Genomic DNA, 26004 nt, shown 5'->3' on the forward strand with positions numbered 1-26004 from the left:
TGTGGATTGGGGTGGATGTAAGTTGGTGGGGTGGGGGGCGAATGAGGAGTGCAACGCCCGACAGATGAGAGCATGTGTCATATGGCAAAGTTGGTGGGGGGGGCCAATCACATCTAACATGCAGGTCATTGATTATTTCTTCCTTTCCACCCTGTACATGTCAAATAGGTCAGCGCCCATCAGAAGATCGAGATTTGGCGTGCCATCGCCAAGGAAGTCCGGAACTTGGGGGTCCACAACAGACGGGGCACCCACTGCCGCAAGAGGTGGGAGGACATCCGCCGCGGAACAAGGAAGACCGCAGAAACACTGCTGGGGATGGCCTCCCAACCTAGGAGGGGTGCCAGTCGCACCATGACCCCCCTGATGTCCCGGATCCTGGCGGTGGCCTACCCTGAATTGGATGGGCGCTTTAAGACATCACAGCAGACACAAGGGGGTGAGTATCGCACATTCTCCTATCTTTCTGCGCAGTGGAGGCGTCTGGGTGGGGGAGGAGGGCTGTGGGTGACATTAGGCCAGGGCACTTTCTGTAGTGTAGTCCTCTCCCTTAGGCATGGCCCTGTGCCCCCGGCCCCCACCTCTGTAGGGTGACAAGTACAGCCATTGAAGGTCCAGCATCTCCCATGTGCGCGTTTGACGTCTCTTGGCCTGTTGTCCTAGTCAGTAGTACTGAGTAGTGTACCCCGAATGCGCGGCTTAGTGCATTAGGCTCCTGTGTCTGTCCTCTCCGCCAACGGTGTTGACATTGCATGCACTCAACCTGGTCTTCTTTTTTCTCCCCCCACCCTTTCTCTTCATCTTCTTGTGCATGTGTGCATTAGCATCATCAGGCGGAGGAGATTTGGCATCGGAGCACGAGGGAGCTGCAGGACACAAGGCCCCGGTGGGCCCAGGAACAGACACCGAGGGCACCAGTGATCCGGAGGGCGAGGGGAGCACCACGACGGGGACCGCTGGTGAGAGCAGCGACAGCGACACGTCCTCGAATGGGAGCTCCCTAGCGGTGGCGGCAACATCCGTGCCCCCCGCCTCTACAGGTACAGCCGCCACCCAGCGCACCAGCCCCGCCCTCCCAGCAGCCCCTCAGTCTTCGCTCCGTGCCCGTTCGCCCAGGAAGGCGCGCGTCTCCTTCGCCCCAGGCACCTCAGCCCCTGCCCCTGTTGCCCCTGCTGCCCTCAGTGCGGAGCTCATTGACCTGGTAAGGACGCTCATTGTTGGGCAGACGACCCTTTTGAATGCCATCCAGGGTGTGCAAAGGGAGGTGCAACAGAGCAATGCGTACCTGGAGGGCATTCATTCGGGTCAGGCTGCCCATCAACGAGCGTTCACTGCTCTGGCCTCAGCACTGACGGCAGCCATTGTCCCTGTTTCCAGCCTCCCTCTTCTTACTGCCTCCAGCCTTTCTCTGTCTCCTGTTCCTCAGCCTATCCCATCCACACCATCAGACCAGCCTGCACACACCTCAACACCCAGAGCAGCTCATCCAGACACAAGCACCACAGATCCCACAAACACTCACCCAAGCAACACACAGATGCAGACATGCCAACAGCCACTGCCACCCCTTTGTCCCCCTCCTCCTCGTCTCCCTCCTCCCTCCCTGTGACGTCTACACTCACACCTGCATGCACCCCAACATCAGCCAGTGCTTCCATCACCACCTCACCCTCCAGTACAGTCCACACTTGTGCAGTCACCACCCCCACTGCCATTTACACGTCCCCTGTGTCCTCTCCCACTGTGTCTGTCACCCCCTCTTCCAAGACACACAAACGCAGGCAGCCACCCACCCAACAGCCATCCACCTCACGACAGCCTACAGCACCAGCACCTTCACCCAATGACAGCACACCTGACTCTTCTACAACCACCTCCTCTTCCTCCACTTCCATCTCCACTTCTCCTACCCTTTACCTTGGCCCTAAAAAACTTTTCATGGCTAACCTTGACCTCTTTCCCTCCGATGAGCTCCCCCCTCCATCTTCAAAGAGTCCCAAGAGCACCGCAGCCACCACCAGCCCAGCTTCGGGTGTCACTGTTGTGCATGGGTTCTGGAGCCCACCCTTTGCCAGCAGTGACACATCGATCAGCAGCAAGGGCACGTCCAGCCCCCCCCCGGCAAGAGGACCCGCAAAAACAAGGGCCGCCGTGCGAGGACCGACAGGGCTGCCCCCAAGGAGCAATGTGCGGCCACTTCACCACCCACACCATCTAGGGGAGGCAAGGGCCCGAGAGCCCCATCAAAGGAGCGGAAGGGCAGCAGGAGCGCGGAGAAGGTGGACCCCACATGTCACATCCCAGCTGGGAAGGAGGACACTAAGGAGGCCAGGAGTCCGTCCCCGAAGGGTCCAGAAACGTCACGGTCCGAGGGCGACTGAGCAGGGAGTCCAGGCCAGGTCTGGCTCCCTTGACCTGCTGGATGAGCACCGCTGAACAGGGCCCGCGGGGCAGAAGAGCACCGCTGAACAGGGCCCGCCGTGGAGAAGAGCACCGCTGAACAGGGCCCGCCGTGGAGAAGAGCACCGCTGAACAGGGCCCGCCGTGCAGAAGAGCACCGCTGAACAGGGCCCGCCGTGGAGAAGAGCACCGCTGAACAGGGCCCCGCCGTGGAGAAGAGCACCGCTGAACAGGGCCCGCCGTGGAGAAGAGCACCGCTGAACAGGGCCCGCCGTGGAGAAGAGCACCGCTGAACAGGGCCCGCCGTGGAGAAGAGCACCGCTGAACAGGGCCCGCCGTGGAGAAGAGCACCGCTGAACAGGGCCCGCCGTGAGGATAGGCACCGCTGAAGAGGGCCCCGCCGTGAAGATAGGCACCGCTGAACAGGGCCCGCGGTGCAGAAGAGCACCGCTGAACAGGGCCCGCCGTGGAGAAGAGCACCGCTGAACAGGGCCCCGCCGTGAGGATAGGCACCGCTGAACAGGGCCCGCCATGGAGAAGAGCACCGCTGAACAGGGCCCCGCCGTGGAGAAGAGCACCGCTGAACAGAGCCCGCCGTGGAGAAGAGCACCGCTGAACAGGGCCCGCCGTGGAGAAGAGCACCGCTGAACAGGGCCCGCCGTGGAGAAGAGCACCGGTGAACAGGGCCCGCCGTGGAGAAGAGCACCGCTGAACAGGGCCCGCCGTGGAGAAGAGCACCGCTGAACAGGGCCCCGCCGTGAGGATAGGCACCGCTGAAGAGGGCCCCACCGTGAAGATAGGAACCGCTGAACAGGGCCCGCGGTGCAGAAGAGCACCGCTGAACAGGGCCCGCCGTGGAGAAGAGCACCGCTGAACAGGGCCCCGCCGTGAGGATAGGCACCGCTGAACAGAGCCCGCCATGGAGAAGAGCACCGCTGAACAGGGCCCCGCCGTGGAGAAGAGCACCGCTGAACAGGGCCCGCCGTGGAGAAGAGCACCGCTGAACAGGGCCCGCCGTGGAGAAGAGCACCGCTCAACAGGGCCCCGCCGTGAGGATAGGCACCGCTGAAGAGGGCCCCGCCGTGAAGATAGGCACCGCTGAACAGGGCCCGCCGTGGAGAAGAGCACCGCTGAACAGGGCCCGCCGTGGAGAAGAGCACCGCTGAAGAGGGCCCCGCCGTGAGGATAGGCACCGCTGAAGAGGGCCCCGCCATCTCAAGCACCGCTCCGCTGGGCCCTTCATCTCAAGCACCGCTCCGCTGGGCCCTTCATCTCAAGCACCGCTCCGCTGGGCCCCGCCGTCTCAAGCACCGCTCCGCTGGGCCCTTCTTCTCAAGCACCGCTCCGCTGGGCCCCGCCGTCTCAAGCACCGCTCCGCTGGGCCCCGCCGTCTCAAGCACCGCTCCGCTGGGCCCTTCTTCTCAAGCACCGCTCCGCTGGACCCCGCCGTCTCAAGCACCGCTCCGCTGGGCCCTTCATCTCAAGCACCGCTCCGCTGGGCCCTTCATCTCAAGCACCGCTCCACTGGGCCCCGCCGTCTCAAGCACCGCTCCGCTGGGCCCTTCTTCTCAAGCACCGCTCCGCTGGGCCCCGCCGTCTCAAGCACCGCTCCGCTGGGCCCTTCATCTCAAGCACCGCTCCGCTGGGCCCTTCATCTCAAGCACCGCTCCGCTGGGCCCCGCCGTCTCAAGCACCGCTCCGCTGGGCCCTTCTTCTCAAGCACCACTCCGCTGGGCCCTTCTTCTCAAGCACCGCTCCGCTGGGCCCTTCTTCTCAAGCACCGCTCCGCTGGGCCCCGCCGTCTCAAGCACCGCTCCGCTGGGCCCTTCTTCTCAAGCACCGCTCCGCTGGGCCCCGCCGTCTCAAGCACCGCTCCGCTGGGCCCTTCTTCTCAAGCACCGCTCCGCTGGGCACCGCCGTCTCAATCACTGTTTATGGTTCACTGTGCCCACCATGCCTCCTCCTTGACCAGTGGAGACTGTCATCCACCTGATGGACTGTGGGTTTGCACTCCCCAGGATGGTACAGTGGGCAGCCCACCCACTGTAGAGACCATGAGAGACTGTGGCTTTGCACTCCCCAGGATGGTACAGTGGGCATGGTGGCTCCTCGTGGATCTGGCGTCGTGGACTCATGTGGCTGTGGTGCCCCCCCCTTCCCTTCCCCCTGAGGTGCCTGTAGTTTTTACATCTGATGCCCCTGCAGTGCTCTCTCCAAAGGACTCAGGTCTCCTGTGTGGGCTTTGCCCTTGTTTCTCAAAACTTTGGCCCACGGACATGATGAATTCGTAGGATGTGCAGTACTTGTTACTTCAGTTATACACTGATGTGTATGTCATTTGTTTTCTTGTGAATATCTTTCATGGTTGTACGATAATTTTCAGGAGCTTTTTGGTACATAAATATTTATTCCAAATTTGATTATGTCCTAGCATTTTTCAGGGGTGTTTGGGTGGTGTCACTGTGACTTGTTGCTCTGCATTGGTGTGTACATAGTTGGGGGGGGGGGGTCGCATATGTGTGTGCCCGTAACCTTTCGTCCTTCCCCCTCCCGTGTGTCGTAGGTGCAGTACTCACCGTTGTCGTCTGCGCCGGACTTCGTACTCGTGGTAGATGAGAAGGTAGACGAGAGCAGGTAGGATGTTTAATTCGGGTTCCATGCTGTCCTCCTTCCTCCTGGAGTGCGTAGTGGTGAGCGTTTTCCCGTTCGTAGTCTGTTTCCGCCGTGTTTTTATCGGCGGTGCTCCCACCCCGGAAAAGGTGGCGGATTGGTGAGTTGTGATAGGGTGGGCGGTACATTGTCTGCCGCCTGGCTGTTGGCGGTGACCGCCGCGCTGTTTGTTTGTACCGCCGTGGCGGGCGGAGTGTTAAAGTGGCTGTCTGTGTTGGCGGTTCCCGCCAGGGTCAGAATTCCATATTTTTTACCGCCAGCCTGTTGGCGGGTTGGCCGCCGCTTTAACACCGACCGCCAGGGTTAGAATCACCCACATAATATCTCTTTTAAATGTTCTTTGAAGTGCAATATTGCACATATGAATTCAAAAGTTCTAGCTTTTTTCCACCTTCCTTTTCAGTGGGCTGGATAGGCCAACTATCATCAGATCAGTATCTTGGGTAAATAAGACAGTCCTCAGCTGAAAGGCTATCCACCAGCGAGGAAGAGCAAGCAGAGGAAGTGCATCCATTCAGATACAGACAAGATCTCTCAGAATGGTTCCGGGTGGATGGTGTAGTGCAACTGGGGTGAGAAGGGTGGGGTAGAGGTGGACTCCACCAGCCAGGAGGATGCCGATATTATGACCCCTCCTGGTCTTTAGCAAGACCTATCAGTGTTGTCTGAATAGCAGGCACCATCTGCACCGACGCCTTCCTTAACTCCAGAGGTTCCCATACCTAGGAGGCCTCCTGCTGCACCACTGTATAGGCATCATCTTCTCCTCCAAGTGCCCGTCTAGCCCAACACCAACAGTCATGGCACTTAAGCCCCAACTTTCCACAGTCCCTTGTGTAGACCTCTCACTCCTCTAGATTAGGGCCCTCATTTTAACCCAGGCTGGCGTAACATACTGCCGCATTATGAGTGAGTCACTTCTCCACTCAAACCGCCATGGTGGTATGAGCTGCCAGGCCGGAGATGTCAATCTCTGACCTGCCGGCCCACAGAGTACCGCCGGCGGCATTAGAAACCCCCCACCATGGCTGAAGGAAAAGATGAATGCTCACCATTGGAGCTGGATATTATTTGTGAGGGGGGCCTCCAAAGGTACTTTCGGCCTTATGGGGTCTGGAGACTCAACTGAGCAATTCAGGGCAGGTTCAGATTTAGTGAGACATTGCCACGCACCACGGTGTAGTGGTGTCCATAACCACCGGGTAAGATTATTCCGCAAGTGCTGGGAGGACCTTTGTCACTGGGCCTGAATTCATGCCCGGGAAGTTTGGGGTTTGTCCTCCAGCCACATTCTGAACACCCTCTCATGACACCACTGCAATGGAGGGTCACGAGAGCAGCCTGGCCGACACTCCACATTCAGCTGGTAGGGGCTGAGCAGCACACAGACAGTAATTGTATTATTTGTACATTCACTTAAGAACACATGCATTTTGAGAGTTTTGTACAATTGTGTTCAGTCTGAGCTTTGTTCCAACATTCCATGTTGTATTTGGCATGTGTTATTTGTGTACTATGAAAGGAATGAAAGTTGAAAAATACAAGCATACATCTATTGTAATGTTAGTAGTATTTACTAATCCTCTTACCCAGACGTAATCGAAATGCTTTTCAGTTTCAAAATCTTGTGACAACATAATATTTAAAACACAACATTTTGTGATCTGTTACATTTCCATTTTGTCCAACTAATTCATTTCAAGCAGCATTATAACTTTACCTTACTTTCAAACCACCATATCTTTAAATTGAAAAACATCTAAATTAAAACATTTTTAAATTTTACACTAAGAAATAAAATACAAAATGCTTCAGAATGCATTTCTGCCTTGTACAAACACACTTTAATCAAACATAGCCAATATGCTGAAGAATCCGCAAAACATTGTTTAAAAATGTGATCATAGAATTATGCAAACAAAAACAAACCTTTTTGACCAAACCTTCTTCCTCCTGTGAATGCCTGATTCTAAAATGTTTTTTTAAATTACCAGTTCTTACTATTTGGAAGCTCTTAAAAATAGTTTATAAACATTGGCGTGCTACATGTTTGGTACACTGTATAATGTCATTTGTTGTATTCTGGGACATAGGGGGTCATTCTGACCTCGGCGGTAAAAGCCGCTTACCGCCGGTCAGAAGGCCGCCACAATACCGCCGCGGCCAGCCGCCACGGACATTCTGACCCACAACTGCAAAACCTCTGAAAATCCGCCCTCCACTGCAGTCCGCCACATCAGCGGCCAGCGGTAAACTGGAGAAGACCAAACCTCCACCACCACGCCAACAGAAAGACGCCCATCCCATTATGACCCGCAAATCGACGCGGCGGTCATTCAACCGCGGTATTCCATTGGCGGTACACACCGCCGCGGTCAAAATACACACACCTTTACAAACCCCTACCACATTGGACAATTTAAAAGGCACACACCTGAAACACATACACACACCACTCCCACACATCCAATACCATATAAAACACACACCCACATCACCCACAAACCCCTACCAACAAAAACCAGAGACGAAGGAGAGAGAGAGACACATCAGAGAATAGAGAGCCAGACACACAGAGGCACACCGCAACATCACACACACCACATAGAAGCACAAAGCACCACACACCAACACACACATCATCACATACACCACCCCACACCTCATACACACCACCCCATGGCACCACAAAGGCACCCACGCTTTTCGGACCAAGAACTCCGGGTCATGGTGGAGGAGATCATAAGAGTGGAACCCCAGCTCTTCGGCTCACAGGTCCAGCACACCACCATAGCAAGGAAGGCGGAGCTCTGGCAGCGTATCGTGGACAGGGTCAACGTGGTGGGAAAGCATCCCAGAAATCGAGAGGACATCCGCAAACGATGGAACGACCTACGGGGGAAGGTGCGCTCGATGGTCTCGCAACACAACATCGCAGTGCAGAAGACTGGCGGGGGACCCCCACCCACTCCACCCGAATTCACAACATGGGAGCAAGAGGTACTCAACATCCTGCATCCTGATGGCCTCGCTGGAGTACACGGAGGAATGGACTCTGGTAAGTACAAGGCCAACCACTTCACCCCCCCCCAGCATGCTAACCCCCACCCTCACCCCCAACCCCCCAGCACACATCCTCCCTGAGAATGTCTCCCCAGCACAACCCACCCAACACCAACCCCTGCATGCCACCCCCAAACTATGGACACCCATCACCTAAGCATGACCACTGCACATACCCATCACCCCCCCCACAAAACACCCTCACAATACCTCCCCCAAGGGAATGCCAGCACTGGGGGACAAGGGCACCCATAAAACGCAAGCTAATGCACACACAGAAACAATAACCATACCCTCTTACCCCATGCAGGACCCGAACGACAACACACCGGTCAGGAGGGACCAGAAATGTCCATCCCACCCCCGGAACAGGCCCCTAGTGATGACAGCAGCTCTGTCGACCTGGAACCTGACGACCAGCCCGGACCATCGGGGACCTCTGGGCAGTCGGTTCCCCTCACCCAGACACAGGCCACTGCAGACCCAACCCCCTCTGGGAACAACAGCACAGCTCCCACCCAGCGGGCCCATGCCTCTGTCTCTAGGACAGGTCAAGCAGCGGTGTGTCTACCACTACAGGGCCCCCAGGGTAACCCACCAACCCAACAACAACAGGGACCTGGGGGCAGTGGGAGTGGGCACACCGTCCAGGGGACAGAGGCCCAGGGAAACAGGGCAACTCGGAGGGCTGCTGTGCGACAGGGGGGGGAGGAGAGGCCCAGGGAACCCACTCTCCAAGAGGCCCTCACCACCATCATGGCAGCCTACCACCACTCACAAGAGACGATGGCGACGGTACTGGCCAGGTTCCAGGAGATCCAGGCACAGCAGGAGCAACGCTACATGGGGTTCAGCGACCAACTCAGCAACATCTCAACCGCTATGGGGAGCATAGTCCAGGCCCTGCACCGTATAGAGGACACGTTTCGGGACCATGTGGCATCACACAGGGCCCCTGTCACTAGCCAGGAACAGGAACAGCCTACCACCTCCGCCGGCGCTAGTGGACAGGAGGCCCCACCACAACGACAGCCCACCAGAACCCCACCTCCTGCTGAACAACAACCGCCCCGCAAAAGGAGCCTGAGCTAAAAAAAAACGACAGAGTAGGATGTCAAGACCCCGCCAGCATCACATACCCCCTGAAGTCCTCCCACTGTTACACATTGCCACCCTGTCCAACCTTGAACTGCCCCTGCTCCATCCTGCCACAGGCATATGGACAATGCACCTGTGAGACTGAGAACTGGACTCCGCCATGGACATTACTCCACCCCCACCCATCACTGTTTTACTATCATGTACCAATATCTATGCACTAATAATAAATCACACATTGCACTGAAATCAATCAGGACTCAGCCTGTCTTATTTACAAATGTATGACACATTACATATCAATTACGTATTATTAACATTGTGAATTACACATACCGAGGTAACTTAGCATTAGTCCATGGGCCAACCAAGCCGAGGTCACGCAGTGGCTCATACAGCACAGAAAAGGGAAGGGAAAATCAAACATCATGTTTATAGGTCTGGGGGGAAATCGACAAAGTTGAGATGCAGGAGGCTTTCAGGAAATGTAAAATGGCATGGGTGATTATTACCTGCGTGCTACTGGAAATACTGTTCTATTACTCTGTCCCTGTTGTCTGTGTCGTCCTCTGAGTCTTCCTCCTCTTCACTCTCCGCAGGCTCCACAGCTGCTTCAACACCACCATCTGCACCATCCTCCTGCAGGAAAGGAACCTGACGTCGCAATGCCAGATTGTGAAGCATACAGCAGGCCACGATGATGTGGCACACCTTCTTTGGTGAGTACATCAGGGATCCCCAGTCATATGAAGGCACCTAAACCTGGCCTTCAGGAGGCCAAAGGTCCTTTCGATGATCCTCCTAGTTCGCCCATGGGCCTCATTGTACCGTTCCTCTGCCCTGGTCCGGGGATTCCTTACTGGGGTCAGTAGCCAAGGCAGGTTGGGGTAACCAGAGTCACCTATTAGCCACACACGTTGTCTCTGTAGCTGCTCCATCACATAGGGGATGCTGCTATTTCGCATCACATACGCGTCATGCACTGACCCTGGGAACTTGGCATTTACATGGGAGATGCACTGGTCAGCCAAACAGACCACCTGGACATTCATCGAATGATAACTCTTTCTGTTTCTGTACACCTGCTCATTGTCTTTTGGGGGTACCAAAGCCACATGGGTCCCATCAATGGCACCAATGATGTTGGGGATATGTCCAAGGGCATAGAAATCACCCTTCACTGTAGGCAAGTCACCCTCCTCTGGGAAAATGATGTAGCTCCGCATGAGTTTCATCAGGGCAGACAACACTCTGCTCAAAATCTTTGAAAACATAGGCTGAGACATTCCAGATGACATGGCCACTGTGGTCTGGAATGACCCAGTTGCCAAAAAATGGAGGACTGACAAAACCTGCACCAGAGGGGGAATCCCTGTGGGTTGGCGGATGGGGGACATCAGGGCTGGCTCCAGCTGGGCACACAGTTCATGGATAGTGGCACGGTCAAGTCTGTATCGAAGTATTATATGGCGTTCTTCCATTGTCGACAGGTCCACCAGCGGTCGGTACACGCGAGGATTCCTCCTTCTCATCGCAAGTCCCAGCGGACGGTGCCTAGGAAGGACAACATGGAGCACAGAGTCAGGCAAACCACAGGTACGTACAGACAGCTTGCACAGTTAAAGAATGGCAATGGGTTGAAAGGCGTGTATGTGTGGCAATGCAAGGCCTAGGCCTGTGTGTCGCAGTCAAAATTAAGCCATGTAGGCCCTTGAAATGGCGGCTGCCTGACCTGTGAAGTGGGACAATGGGATGTGAGGTCAATGCGCTGGCGGGGCACACCGTGGCGGTAGGCGGTCGAAGACCGCGGCGCAAAGCCGCATTGGTTAACATTGAAGCCTATGGGTTTCAGGAGCCAATGACGATGTGCGCCGGCGGTCGCGGTACGCACTGCCGCGGTACGCACCGCCGCGGGCGTGACCGCCATTTTCTATCTGATTAATCACTCGAGACCTGATCATCCACAGGAGAGGACCTATACTGCAAGTGCTGCTGTGACCTCGGTCTGGAAGATACAATGGCTGCTGCGACTGGGGAAAGGGCCCCTGCCTTCACGTCTGAAGAGTTGGAGAAGCTCGTGGATGGGGTCCTCCCCCAGTATGCGCTACACTACGGTCCTCCAGACCAACAAGTGAGTACACCGGGTGCACATGGAATGGGCTATGCCTGTGTGGATTGGGGTGGATGTAAGTTGGTGGGGTGGGGGGCGAATGAGGAGTGCAACGCCCGACAGATGAGAGCATGTGCCATATGGCAAAGTTGGTGGGGGGGGCCAATCACATCTAACATGCAGGTCATTGATTATTTCCTCCTTTCCACCCTGTACATGTCAAATAGGTCAGCGCCCATCAGAAGATCGAGATTTGGCGTGCCATCGCCAAGGTAGTCCGGAACTTGGGGGTCCACAACAGACGGGGCACCCACTGCCGCAAGAGGTGGGAGGACATCCGCCGCGGAACAAGGAAGTCCGCAGAAACACTGCTGGGGATGGCCTCCCAACCTAGGAGGGGTGCCAGTCGCACCATGACCCCCCTGATGTCCCGGATCCTGGCGGTGGCCTACCCTGAATTGGATGGGCGCTTTAAGACATCACAGCAGACACAAGGGGGTGAGTATCAGCACATTCTCCTATCTTTCTGCGCAGTGGAGGCGTCTGGGTGGGGGAGGAGGGCTGTGGGTGACATTAGGCCAGGGCGCTTTCTGTAGTGTAGTCCTCTCCCTTAGGCATGGCCCTGTGCCCCCGGCCCCCACCTCTGTAGGGTGACAAGTACAGCCATTGAAGGTCCAGCATCTCCCATGTGCGCATTTGACGTCTCTTGGCCTGTTGTCCTAGTCAGTAGTACTGAGTAGTGTACCCCGAATGCGCGGCTTAGTGCATTAGGCTCCTGTGTCTGTCCTCTCCGCCAACGGTGTTGACATTGCATGCACTCAACCTGGTCTTCTTTTTTCTCCCCCCACCCTTTCTCTTCATCTTCTTGTGCATGTGTGCATTAGCATCATCAGGCGGAGGAGATTTGGCATCGGAGCACGAGGGAGCTGCAGGACACAAGGCCCCGGTGGGCCCAGGAACAGACACCGAGGGCACCAGTGATCCGGAGGGCGAGGGGAGCACCACGACGGGGACCGCTGGTGAGAGCAGCGACAGCGACACGTCCTCGAATGGGAGCTCCCTAGCGGTGGCGGCAACATCCGTGCCCCCCGCCTCTACAGGTACAGCCGCCACCCAGCGCACCAACCCCGCCCTCCCAGCAGCCCCTCAGTCTTCGCTCCGTGCCCGTTCGCCCAGGAAGGCGCGCGTCTCCTTCGCCCCAGGCACCTCAGCCCCTGCCCCTGTTGCCCCTGCTGCCCTCAGTGCGGAGCTCATTGACCTGGTAAGGACGCTCATTGTTGGGCAGACGAACCATTTGAATGCCATCCAGGGTGTGCAAAGGGAGGTGCAACAGAGCAATGCGTACCTGGAGGGCATTCATTCGGGTCAGGCTGCCCATCAACGAGCGTTCACTGCTCTGGCCTCAGCACTGACGGCAGCCATTGTCCCTGTTTCCAGCCTCCCTCTTCTTACTGCCTCCAGCCTTTCTCTGTCTCCTGTTCCTCAGCCTATCCCATCCACACCATCAGACCAGCCTGCACACACCTCAACACCCAAGAGCAGCTCATCCAGACACAAGCACCACAGATCCCACAAACACTCACCCAAGCAACACACAGATGCAGACATGCCAACAGCCACTGCCACCCCTGTGTCCCCCTCCTCCTCGTCTCCCTCCTCCCTCCCTGTGACGTCTACACTCACACCTGCATACACCCCAACATCAGCCAGTGCTTCCATCACCACCTCACCCTCCAGTACAGTCCACACTCGTGCAGTCACCACCCCCACTGCCATTTACACGTCCCCTGTGTCCTCTCCCACTGTGTCTGTCACCCCCTCTTCCAAGACACACAAACGCAGGCAGCCACCCACCCAACAGCCATCCACCTCACGACAGCCTACAGCACCAGCACCTTCACCCAATGACAGCACACCTGACTCTCCTACAACCACCTCCTCTTCCTCCACTTCCATCTCCACTTCTCCTACCCTTTACCTTGGCCCTAAAAAACTTTTCATGGCTAACCTTGACCTCTTTCCCTCCGATGAGCTCCCCCCTCCATCTTCAAAGAGTCCCAAGAGCACCGCAGCCACCACCAGCCCAGCTTCGGGTGTCACTGTTGTGCATGGGTTCTGGAGCCCACCCTTTGCCAGCAGTGACACATCGATCAGCAGCAAGGGCACGTCCAGCCCCCCCCCGGCAAGAGGACCCGCAAAAACAAGGGCCGCCGTGCGAGGACCGACAGGGCTGCCCCCAAGGAGCAATGTGCGGCCACTTCACCACCCACACCATCTAGGGGAGGCAAGGGCCCGAGAGCCCCATCAAAGGAGCGGAAGGGCAGCAGGAGCGCGGAGAAGGTGGACCCCACATGTCACATCCCAGCTGGGAAGGAGGACACTAAGGAGGCCAGGAGTCCGTCCCCGAAGGGTCCAGAAACGTCACGGTCCGAGGGCGACTGAGCAGGGAGTCCAGGCCAGGTCTGACTCCCTTGACCTGCTGGATGAGCACCGCTGAACAGGGCCCGCGGGGCAGAAGAGCACCGCTGAACAGGGCCCGCCGTGGAGAAGAGCACCGCTGAACAGGGCCCGCCGTGGAGAAGAGCACCGCTGAACAGGGCCCGCCGTGCAGAAGAGCACCGCTGAACAGAGCCTGCCGTGGAGAAGAGCACCGCTGAACAGGGCCCCGACGTGAGGATAGGCACCGCTGAAGAGGGCCCCGCCGTGAAGATAGGCACCGCTGAACAGGGCCCGCGGTGCAGAAGAGCACCGCTGAACAGGGCCCGCCGTGGAGAAGAGCACCGCTGAACAGGGCCCCGCAGTGAGGATAGGCACCACTGAACAGGGCCCGCCGTGGAGAAGAGCACCGCTGAACAGGGCCCCGCCGTGGAGAAGAGCACCGCTGAACAGGGCCCGCCGTGGAGAAGAGCACCACTGAACAGGGCCCGCCGTGGAGAAGAGCACCGCTGAACAGGGCCCGCCGTGGAGAAGAGCACCGGTGAACAGGGCCCGCCTTGGAGAAGAGCACCGCTGAACAGGGCCCGCCGTGGAGAAGAGCACCGCTGAACAGGGCCCCGCCGTGAGGATAGGCACCGCTGAAGAGGGCCCCGCCGTGAAGATAGGCACCGCTGAACAGGGCCCGCGGTGCAGAAGAGCACCGCTGAACAGGGCCCGCCGTGGAGAAGAGCACCGCTGAACAGGGCCCCGCCGTGAGGATAGGCACCGCTGAACAGGGCCCGCCGTGGAGAAGAGCACCGCTGAACAGGGCCCCGCCGTGGAGAAGAGCACCGCTGAACAGGGCCCGCCGTGGAGAAGAGCACCGCTGAACAGGGCCCGCCGTGGAGAAGAGCACCGCTGAACAGGGCCCCGCCGTGAGGATAGGCACCGCTGAAGAGGGCCCGCCGTGAAGATAGGCACCGCTGAACAGGGCCCGCCGTGGAGAAGAGCACCGCTGAACAGGGCCCGCCGTGGAGAAGAGCACCGCTGAAGAGGGCCCCGCCGTGAGGATAGGCACCACTGAAGAGGGCCCCGCCGTCTCAAGCACCGCTCCGCTGGGCCCTTCATCTCAAGCACCGCTCCGCTGGGCCCCGCCGTCTCAAGCACCGCTCCGCTGGGCCCTTCTTCTCAAGCACCGCTCCGCTGGGCCCCGCCGTCTAAAGCACCGCTCCGCTGGGCCCTTCATCTCAAGCACCGCTCCGCTGGGCCCTTCATCTCAAGCACCGCTCTGCTGGGCCCCGCCGTCTCAAGCACCGCTCCGCTGGGCCCTTCATCTCAAGCACCGCTACGCTGGGCCCGCCGTCTCAAGCACCGCTCCGCTGGGCCCTTCTTCTCAAGCACCGCTCCGCTGGGCCCCGCCGTCTCAAGCACCGCTCCGCTGGGCCCCGCCGTCTCAAGCACCGCTCCGCTGGGCCCCGCTGTCTCAAGCACCGCTCCGCTGGGCCCCGCCGTCTCAAGCACCGCTCCGCTGGGCCCTTCTTCTCAAGCACCGCTCAGCTGGGCCCTTATTCTCAAGCACCGCTCCGCTGGGCCCTTCTTCTCAAGCACCGCTCCGCTGGGCCCCGCCGTCTCAAGCACCGCTCCGCTGGGCCCTTCTTCTCAAGCACCGCTCCGCTGGGCCCCGCCGTCTCAAGCACCGCTCCGCTGGGCCCTTCATCTCAAGCACCGCTCCGCTGGGCCCTTCATCTCAAGCACCGCTCCGCTGGGCCCCGCCGTCTCAAGCACCGCTCCGCTGGGCCCCGCCGTCTCAAGCACCGCTCCGCTGGGCCCTTCTTCTCAAGCACCGCTCCGCTGGGCCCCGCCGTCTCAAGCCCCGCTCCGCTGGGCCCTTCTTCTCAAGCACCGCTCCGCTGGGCCCCGCCGTCTCAAGCACCGCTCCGCTGGGCCCTTCTTCTCAAGCACCGCTCCACTGGCCACCGCCGTCTCAATCACTGTTTATGGTTCACTGTGCCCACCATGCCTCCTCCTTGACCAGTGGAGACTGTCATCCACCTGATGGACTGTGGCTTTGCACTCCCCAGGATGGTACAGTGGGCAGCCCACCCACTGTAGAGACATTGAGAGACTGTGGCTTTGCACTCCCCAGGATGGTACAGTGGGCAGCCCACACACTGTAGAGACATTGAGAGACTGTGGCTTTGCACTCCCCAGGATGGTACAGTGGGCATGGTGGCTCCTCGTGGATCTGGCGTCGTGGACTCATGTGGCTGTGGTGCCCCCCCCTTCCCTTCCCCCTGAGGTGCCTGTAGTTTTTACATCTGATGCCCCTGCAGTGCTCTCTCCAAAGGACTCAGGTCTCCTGTGTGGGCTTTGCCCTTGTTTCTCAAAACTTTGGCCCACGGACATGATGAATTCGTAGGATGTGCAGTACTTGTTACTTCAGTTATACACTGATGTTTATGTCATTTGTTTTCTTGTGAATATCTTTCATGGTTGTACGATAATTTTCAGGAGCTTTTTGGTACATAAATATTTATTCCAAATGTGATTATGTCCTAGCATTTTTCAGGGGTGTTTGGGTGGTGTCACTGTGACTTGTTGCTCTGCATTGGTGTGTACATAGTTGGGGGGGGGGGGGGTCGCATATGTGTGTGCCCGTAACCTTTCGTCCTCCCCCCTCCTGTGTGTCGTAGGTGCAGTACTCACCGTTGTCGTCTGCGCCGGACTTCGTACTCGTGGTAGATGAGAAGGTAGACGAGAGCAGGTAGGATGTTTAATTCGGGTTCCATGCTGTCCTCCTTCCTCCTGGAGTGCGTAGTGGTGAGCGTTTTCCCGTTCGTAGTCTGTTTCCGCCGTGTTTTTAGCGGCGGTGCTCCCACCCCGGAGAAGGTGGCGGATTGGTGAGTTGTGATAGGGTGGGCGGTACATTGTCTGCCGCCTGGCTGTTGGCGGTGACCGCCGCGCTGTTTGTTTGTACCGCCGTGGCGGGCGGAGTGTTAAAGTGGCTGTCTGTGTTGGCGGTTCCCGCCAGGGTCAGAATTCCATATTTTTTACCGCCAGCCTGTTGGCGGGTTGGCCGCCGCTTTAACACCGACCGCCAGGGTTAGAATCACCCCCATAATATCTCTTTTAAATGTTCTTTGAAGTGCAATATTGCACATATGAATTCAAAAGTTCTAGCTTTTTTCCACCTTCCTTTTCAGTGGGCTGGATAGGCCAACTATCATCAGATCAGTATCTTGGGTAAATAAGACAGTCCTCAGCTGAAAGGCTATCCACCAGCGAGGAAGAGCAAGCAGAGGAAGTGCATCCATTCAGATACAGACAAGATCTCTCAGAATGGTTCCGGGTGGATGGTGTAGTGCAACTGGGGTGAGAAGGGTGGGGTAGAGGTGGACTCCACCAGCCAGGAGGATGCCGATATTATGACCCCTCCTGGTCTTTAGCAAGACCTATCAGTGTTGTCTGAATAGCAGGCACCATCTGCACCGACGCCTTCCTTAACTCCAGAGGTTCCCATACCTAGGAGGCCTCCTGCTGCACCACTGTATAGGCATCATCTTCTCCTCCAAGTGCCCGTCTAGCCCAACACCAACAGTCATGGCACTTAAGCCCCAACTTTCCACAGTCCCTTGTGTAGACCTCTCACTCCTCTAGATTAGGGCCCTCATTTTAACCCAGGCTGGCGTAACATACTGCCGCATTATGAGTGAGTCACTTCTCCACTCATACCGCCATGGTGGTATGAGCTGCCAGGCCGGAGATGTCAATCTCTGACCTGCCGGCCCACAGAGTACTGCCGGCGGCATTAGGAACCGGCCTTCCACCATGTTTTCTGTGGCGTTAGCACCGCCACGAAAACCATGGCGGTAGGCCCTACCGGTGACAGGGAACTCATTCCCTGTCACCAGTAGGTGGCTCCCCCACCCCCCATCATTTACCTGACACCCCTCCACCATCCAAACACCCCCTTCCGATACATCCAAACAATCCCCTCCGATAAACGCATTCAGCCCCCCCATCCCCATCAACGGAAACACACACACCCCCCCTCCCCCACCCCCACAACAGTCACAGCGCCCCTCACCCCACACCCCCCTCCCTGCATACACACACATATACACCCACATGCACCACGCATACACTCATTCACGTACACTGGAATACTCACATTCACTCATTCACTGGCCTACACGCATTCACATACGCATTCGTCCAGACATACTCACACACATTCTTACACACAGACACACTGACAAGCAGACACACACTCACTTCACCATTCTTACACGCATTCACTCACATGCATACAACACAACACACAGACACTTTCACACACACACTCACACAATGCCCCCCCACCCTCCTCCCCTGTCGGACGCCCGACTTACCTTGGGCAAGGAGGTCGTCCGGCAGGGAACTGGAAGGGGCGCTGCTACCGCCAGCAGCGCCCCGCCAGCAGAACACTGCCAGGCCGTATTTCTGCTCAAAATACGGCTGGCGGCGTTCTACTGGTGGGGCATTGCCGGTGTCAGCAGCGACAGGTCACCACCGCCCGCCGGATTTTCGCCCTTATTGTGGCGGAAGTCAGGCAGTGCTCATAATCTGGCAGACTGATGGTCACCGTCGCAGTGGCGGTAGGTGGTTTTTACCACCAATGTTAAAACAAGGACCTTTATCTCCTAAGCTGCTCTCTCGGAGATCCTGAAGTCAATTGGAGAGGTTCAGGGAGTGATCTCCTGGTATCTCTGGGTAGTAGTTGGAGGGGTCCAGATGCTCCCAGGGAGGGTCACTAAACAGCTCCAAAGTCTAGGTGGTCACACGACATGCTTGCTAGCATGTCCAACACATGTCTGCCTCTCTCATCCTACCTTCTGTTGTCCCATTTCCAAGTTTGTCCGTCTTCCGTGTTTGTTCTTTGAATTTCAACTCGCCTGCTCAAGCCACAGACGCTTGATTTCTGGATGACTTTGATTACGTCCACTGCTGAACCACTGTCCTCATAGTTAGTGTTGTCAAGGTATCTCTTGAACCAGCAGCTATACAGATAAGTTTTATGTTCAATATTTGCCAATCTTTAAAAGTGATCATGACCACAGATGTAGCCACATTAGTGATAAATGCATGAAAGGAAAACAGCCCACACCAATAGAGGCAATTTTAAGATTATCAGTTATAACATATTTATGAAACATAGGTTAGTAAAAGGATTAATGATGAGATGTAGAACTTAAGATCAGAAGTTTCCAGATATACTTGACCAAGTAATGTAAAAAAGCCTTATTGCTGCTGTCAGAATACCCCTGATATCATCAGTGTTGATGCTCGCATGGTGGGCACTAGGGACTGTTGCATGACAGAAGCTGACAGGAGAGAGAGAGACTTACATAAGGGAGTAAGTCATCCTAAATCATACATGAATACATTTATGGTGGTTTAAACACAAAGGGCCTCATTGCGATACTGGCGGTCAAAAGAGAGCCAGCCTCGGGGTGACGGTCTGACCACTGCAACTGTGGTGGTCTGACCACCACATTACAACCCTGGTGGCTGAACTCACCAGGGGACCGCAGTCTCCGCCAGGAATATGGTTTCTGGAAGGGTGACGGTGGTCTGAGTTTTACTCAGCCAGGGTGTCGATGAACTCAGCACCACCTGGCTGATTCCAACTCAGCTTTCCACCAGCCTTTTCCTGGTGTGGACCCCGCAATGAAAAAGCTGGCATAAAGCCAGTGCTGGGTGCCACTGGGGGTGACACTGCAGTGCCCATAACATGGGCAGTGCAGATGCCCCCCTGCCCAACACCCCCAGAATGTGCACTGTCTGCTTCCTGAGGGTGCTGTGTGCTACCATATTGGCTTCAGCTCCCTTAAAGGAGCTGAGGCCAATACTGTAACACTGTTCCTGCCGGTCAATCTGGCGGGAACGTCCTAATACAGTGTTCCTGCCAGACAGCCCAGTGGGAACAATGTAATACGATGGGGGATGCCACCAATATGATGGTGGCGTCCTCCCCGCAAGTTTGGCTGTCGGCTCGCCAACCTACCAAACTCATAATGAGGGCCAAAGTTCAAGACCCCCAAAGACACCTCTCCTACAAATTCAGATAAATCCTAATAGATAACTTATAGTGCTTCCCTTACAATGCCAAGTCAAATGACAATTCTATCAGAAAATATGTAACTTATTCAACAATTGCATTGCATATTGACCAGAGTGCAAATAGAGATGTGTGATAGTATACATGCAGCTACTCTGTCAGTAATAAAAAAGTGATCACACCCAAACCCAAACAAATACACAAAACAAACCATTCTCTATTATTCGTGTTTTTTATGGTGTCAGTATGGGTTTTGATGCTGTGCTAGGAGCAGATGTATAGCTAGTGGCAGGTGTTGGATAGGACAACACTGCCTTAAAAGTGAAAAAAGTGATTGAGTATAAAATGATTTAACAATATAAATGTCAAGGTCATATTTGACTACAATTATGTCAATAAAATACAATATAAAATTATTTTTGTCATTAGATCAGTAAATCAAAACATAAATTAAACATTGCATGCATGTTAGTACTTGTACACTTTCATTCCAACTGTAAGCCAAAAATAACACAGGTTAAATGAAACATAATGTTTTGCAGGAGAGAGGGTGGGGAAAAGGGACAGTTTTGGGGGGCAGTTTTAGGGTTCAGGGCGGGTCGGGTGACAGGGTAATTTAGTTTTTAGGGGTAGGGGGAGGCTTTAGGGATCAAAGCGGGGAGGGTTGGGGGCCAGCTTTTTGGGGAGGGTGACGTTTTTCGGGGTACGGGAATGTTGTAGGTTTCAAGGTGGGTAGGGGGTGGCGGGGTAATTCAGGCCCATATTAATACTTTTTTAGCACCGCATTTGCGTAATTTTTGGACGCAATTTTGTAAGTTTGCACCGCTTTTGCTTCAAACAATGAGGCAAATGAGGTGCTAAAAAATTATAAATATGGGCCTCAGTTTTTAGTGACAGGTGCTGGGATTGGAGATAGTTTTTATTTTTAAATAACAGGTGCCAGGTGGGGGGTCAGGGTATTTTTTTTCCAGGAGCAGGGTTTTCAGGCTTAGGGCAGGGAGGGGCTTGGGCTTAGGTTTTGGGGGTGGAGGTTGGTGAAGGTTTTTAGGGGTGAGGGTAGTTTTAGGCCTCAGGGTGGATGGGTTGGTAGGAGTAGTTTATAATGTTAAGGGGAAATTGTATGACAGAACCACACATGTGTTTACCACATGTACCTGTACTAAACATGCTTTTACAATGGAATTTGTTGTAAAGGCATGCGTGGTAAAGGCATGCAAGGTAAAGCATGCGTGGTAAAGAGGTGGTTGTGGTGCTGACCGCATTGTTAAGCAATGTGTGGTTGAAGGAAAACGTGGTACTGTCATACAACTGTCTGGTTATGATCTTCCACTGGCTTCTCTCAGGACCCTCCGGCACAGTGGTTTCATGCTTGAGTACTGACAATGTGGCTGTGAGGACACTCTCAGAATGTCTTGGGCCTTAATTCTGGCCCAGCAACAAAGGTCTACCTAGCACTTGTGGCCTTCTTTCCCCCACCACATGTGAACACCCACTGTACTGCAGGGTTTGCGAAAATCCCTTCACATTTGGGCATGTGCTGCAAAGCTCAGCTGGACCACCATAAACCTGAGGGTACCTGTGAAGGAACCCCTCACAAATTATATCTAGTTCTTCATCAGTGATGCAGGCAGTGGGGGTAGTTCTCATCTTGTATATATATGCGTATACGTACGTACGTACGTACGTACTTCCAGTGGAGTGTTGCTGTGGCTTGGATGGTGGGCACCCCAGGACATAGCAGGAGCTGGCCCTGTGGGGTGGCAGTCCCCAAGGCCATTATTGGCTCCACAAGGATGGTTGTGTGTATCCCCTCTAATGTGAAAATAGCCCAAGGGAGTTTGTGATCCCCGAGGCTAAGGGGTTCCAAAACAGACCCACTTTCTATTTTTTTAGTGTTTGCCATGGGCAGGAGGTGATCCCTGGGGCTGCGAGTGGGCTGCGTGGCCCCCCAAGCTTATTTGAACATAGGCTGGGGGAGGTGATGATCCCCGGGGCTGCCGGGGGCAGGGGGATGTGGCCCCCTGCACCAAATTAAGAAATTGCCCCAGGAGGTGGTGGTCCCTGGGGTTAAGGGGAGCCAGGCGCCCCTACCTTTATCATAATTAACGCTCCTGGGAGGTGGTTGTCCCCAGACTGTGGGGGAGGCAGACGGTCCTTCCCCACACAGCCCAAAAAATGTGCCCTGGGGAGGTGGTGATCCCCGGGGCCATGGGGGGGTTCAGAGGCCCCCCACACACTTAAAATTGTTATTGCCCGGGGACCTGACCCACCCGAGGTCCTATCAAAAAACAAGTCGGGAGCCCGCGCTTGCTTTTTTAAAAAAAATATGCTGCAAATTCATGAATATCGTGAATTTGCAGCAAAAAAAAAATTAAAATGCTTTTTTGCTCTGCGGGGGTCCCTCTGGGACACTCTTACCAGAGCTAAGGGGTCAGGCTGTCCTTACTCACGCCCCTTTTTTTTTTTTTGCTTTATTACTGGGACTCAGCTGAGGCCGAGTTCCAAGATGGCTACCAACTCTTCCTGGTTTGAAGTGTTGGCAGCCAATCAGAGCGGTGCATTTTTCTGCACAAGCTCATCTTTGAGAATACTTCATGGCCAGAGATATTCAAATTTGAATTTCACTAAATTTCTCAAAAACTACTGAACGGATTGACACCAAATAAGCGAAAGCGTAATCTGTCAAAGTTGGTGTAATTTCATCAATTGGTTCGGGCTGTAGACATGTCTAAAGGTCCTTTGGACATTAACATGGGAAACACAACTTTTTTTGCCCCACCCTCTCTTTTTCTCACCCCTCGCTTGATGGATCACCCTGAAATTTTGTGTGCAACAAGAATCGTCGCAACAATTATTTTTTTTTAATTTCGTGAAGGTTTGTCAAACGGTGCCCAAGATATAGGCAAGTCAAAAAAATCATTTTTTATGGAAACATGGTCCTAACTATAACTACCTAGTGGAGACCGCAACAAGGTTATATATATATATTATCAAAAGGTTTTATACTTACCTGTAAAATACCTTTATTTTTCTCAGTTTAGGCATTTGTGGTAAAGGGATACTTCTAGCAAAAATATGCGCTGGAGAAACTTTAGTTGTGAAGTCTCGATTGTGGTTCCAGATTCATTGTAAAGGCATTCGTTGTAAATGCCGTTCTGATTCCGTCATGCATTTATACCTGTGCGCTTCCTTTGTTAATGCTACAAGCCTATGGTCATTTTTACAGTACAGTAGCAGTTTTCAAGAAACAAGCTTATTGCAAAGAAAATTTGTGTTTCTCTTAATGAAAACAACCATTCGGAATGAGCTGAGCAAATAGTCAATGAGCCAGCCCAAATGTCCTGGTTGGCATCCTATTCGAAGGAGAACAAGATGGGTCAAGTTTTAAAGCAGATAAACTTGTAAAGATGCAATAATAGTTTTAAATGATTACATTCTTCACAGAACATCTGCGGAACCATATATTGAATCTTGTATGCAACGCAAGATGAATAAGGACATTTTAAAAATGTGCAGAAGAGAGGCAATTTACAAGCTTTAGTGTACCATTTAGTGAAGGAATAGAGTGTAGTAAAAAGGGATTTTGCAGCAAGGTGATTAAAGTTAAACTTTCCGCTTCTCTACAGTGTCAAGAGGCCTTTTGGTTATGATTTCCATGTAAGTGTACTTAAGGCAATATAACACAGTCCTGAGCAATTCCTTATGGAGCTAATGCTATTAAAGAAGGGAGGAGTTCAAACAGCCACTTATAGAAGCTCCCCCTTTATCATACCTTAATTTGGGAGATGTTTTATGCATCATTGTGTTATTGCATGGAGTCTGCCATAGTACAAGAGAAAATGGTATTCTCTGGGAATCACTGATACAATGGTTTCTGCAGCCTCAAATGAAAATATATTGCTTTCAGGTTCTTCCTCCCATTTTCCATACATACTTACCATTATTGCAATTTCTGTAGAGTGGAAGAACTTTAGAAGCCAAATGAATCAAAAGTATATTTGTAAATCAATGTTTTTGTTTTTTTGTTACAAAACATCATCTGTGGGTTTACCACTTGAGACTCATTGGCGAGAAAACAACCTCTTTGTGCTCTGTTAGCCAGGATTAAATCGCATTGATGCCTTTTACTCCACTACCTAAAGTTTACTGCTGAAGATAACCACTGTAACTGGAGTTGTATCTGTTTGTGTTTTTTCACAGAGTTGGTGCCCTCTTCTTGATGACAGCCAATCAAGCGTTTGGGAGCCTAGCAGCAGTTGAGCTCTTTGTTGTGGAAAAAAAACTCTTTATGTAGGTTCCTTTTATTTTTCGACTGTTTCCGTTAGTCAAGAGAATTGCCTTGTTAATTGGATTGATGCAAAAAAAGTTAAACCTCAACGATTGTAAGCTGTCTAGACTGACCTTAATTTGTTTCAGAGAAGTAATAAATCTTTAAGAAGCCTAGAATAATATTTCTTGTTGGTGAAGCAAATCACACTTTTGATAGGTTGCACAATTTGTTCATCTTCCAAATAGAATGTGTCCCCCCCCCCACACTGTCACTGTCCTCCCACCACTACACTGCCAACTCTGCACTATGTTATAATTCGACGCTTCATTATGACCATTGTCTGTTCTGCCATCCCAACCACTCCTCTCCTACCATCCAACAGTGCACTGTCACCCTCACTCTTGTTCTGCCCCTGACCACATGCCACACCAATGCATGCAGTACCACGCTCCAACTCATGCACCACCTCCATACCATACCACTGTCATTCTCTAGCAGCCAAGTACCACCCCAGCACTAATTTACAACCCTAGCATCACATTTCCTTCACTGTACTCACCTGTCACCCTGCTGCCACTCTACAAACCCTCCGCAACACTGCACTGCTTAACCTCCTCTGCCCCACCCTAAAACACACCACGAAATATACATTTCCATTTTAAAGCACCACACTGCCAACCCTGCCAAAATACTATGACCTATAACCGCAACTGACCTGGGCACTGCAGTAATACACTAACAACATCCAGCACTGCATGGGCACTCTTTAGCACCATACTCTTTTACACACTAGTAGTACTAGTAACTGGTGTGAATAGAAGGTATGGGCTGCTCAATTTCCCCCCACTGAAATCATCTTGAAAGCATCATTGTGTTGCCATTATTAACTGTTATCTTGCTTTGAGTGGTCTACCTGTTGGTAACTTGATAATTGCTGGGCAGCGAATAGGTATTTATATACAGCTGTACCACAGCTGCATAGTGGACATGCGCAGTAGACACTCCTGTGATGCCCTGAAGGCACATAGGGTATTCCCATCTGTGCCTGTCCGCTACAAATGGCCAGCTATGCTGCCCAGTTTACAACTGAGACATCACTCTTCGTCTACTCCTCTGTGTTTCTGTTATCTTGTTCACTGGAGAAGTGTCTCATACGGTTATCAAAATGGGGTGCTTGGTTAAACTCTACCACTAAGAATAAGTTTACAAAGAGTATTCTTTTTTGCTCTACAACGACATCATTACTGAACCAAGCTTTAAGCTATGTTAGGCATCCTAAGATATGATTTTAAACACAGACTCCATACTGCTGTTTAATTTTCTATTTCTGCTCTTGGTACATTTGTGTATAAGGATTCCACCTCCATTGCTGTCAAGACCTCACTGTTGTCATCAAACGTTTCTCCTTCTTCTCTCATTAAGATCTCTACCGTCTCTGATGAATAATCTTACATGTTGTGTGAGGTGTTTAAAAAAGTACACATACTTCTTTAGTAGCTAAGATACTGAATTATTGGCCAACACTGTCAGTCATCCTAGAAGCATTGAAGTATGTTTGTCCATTTTCGCTAAAATGCAGAGAACATGTATTCTGGGATTTTAGTCATCAAACGCTAATTTTCCTTTGAGCTGAGCCACTTGCCCTTTTGCTTTCTTCCATGGTCTGTTTTAATATACCCTTGATTTGTTTTGTGTGGTCACTTCTTGGTCTCCCGTAACTCTCATTGATAGACAATTGCCTTTTTTCTTCTTCTCTCTAATCACTGTGCCTTTGATTACTATTGTATGTCCCTTGTCTGTTGGTTCGGTCACAATATGTTTTTCTGCATTGAGGCTTCCTTTTGCTGCAAGTTATTAGGTAGATAAATTGATCCATAC

The 26004-nt window shown here is 53.5% G+C and overlaps 1 protein-coding gene across 1 annotated transcript in view; it reads left to right on the plus strand.

The window, feature by feature from the left end:
• LOC138254123 (broad substrate specificity ATP-binding cassette transporter ABCG2-like) overlaps nucleotides 1-26004 on the plus strand; it is a 610690-nt gene that overhangs the window by 339889 nt on the left and 244797 nt on the right. The window contains exon 10 of the mRNA XM_069205809.1: nucleotides 24057-24146. Coding sequence (XP_069061910.1) covers nucleotides 24057-24146 — 90 coding nt within the window. The remainder of the gene's footprint in view (nucleotides 1-24056; nucleotides 24147-26004) is intronic.

Source organism: Pleurodeles waltl, chromosome 1_2 (genome assembly GCF_031143425.1).
Source record: "Pleurodeles waltl isolate 20211129_DDA chromosome 1_2, aPleWal1.hap1.20221129, whole genome shotgun sequence".
NCBI lineage: Eukaryota > Metazoa > Chordata > Amphibia > Caudata > Salamandridae > Pleurodeles > Pleurodeles waltl.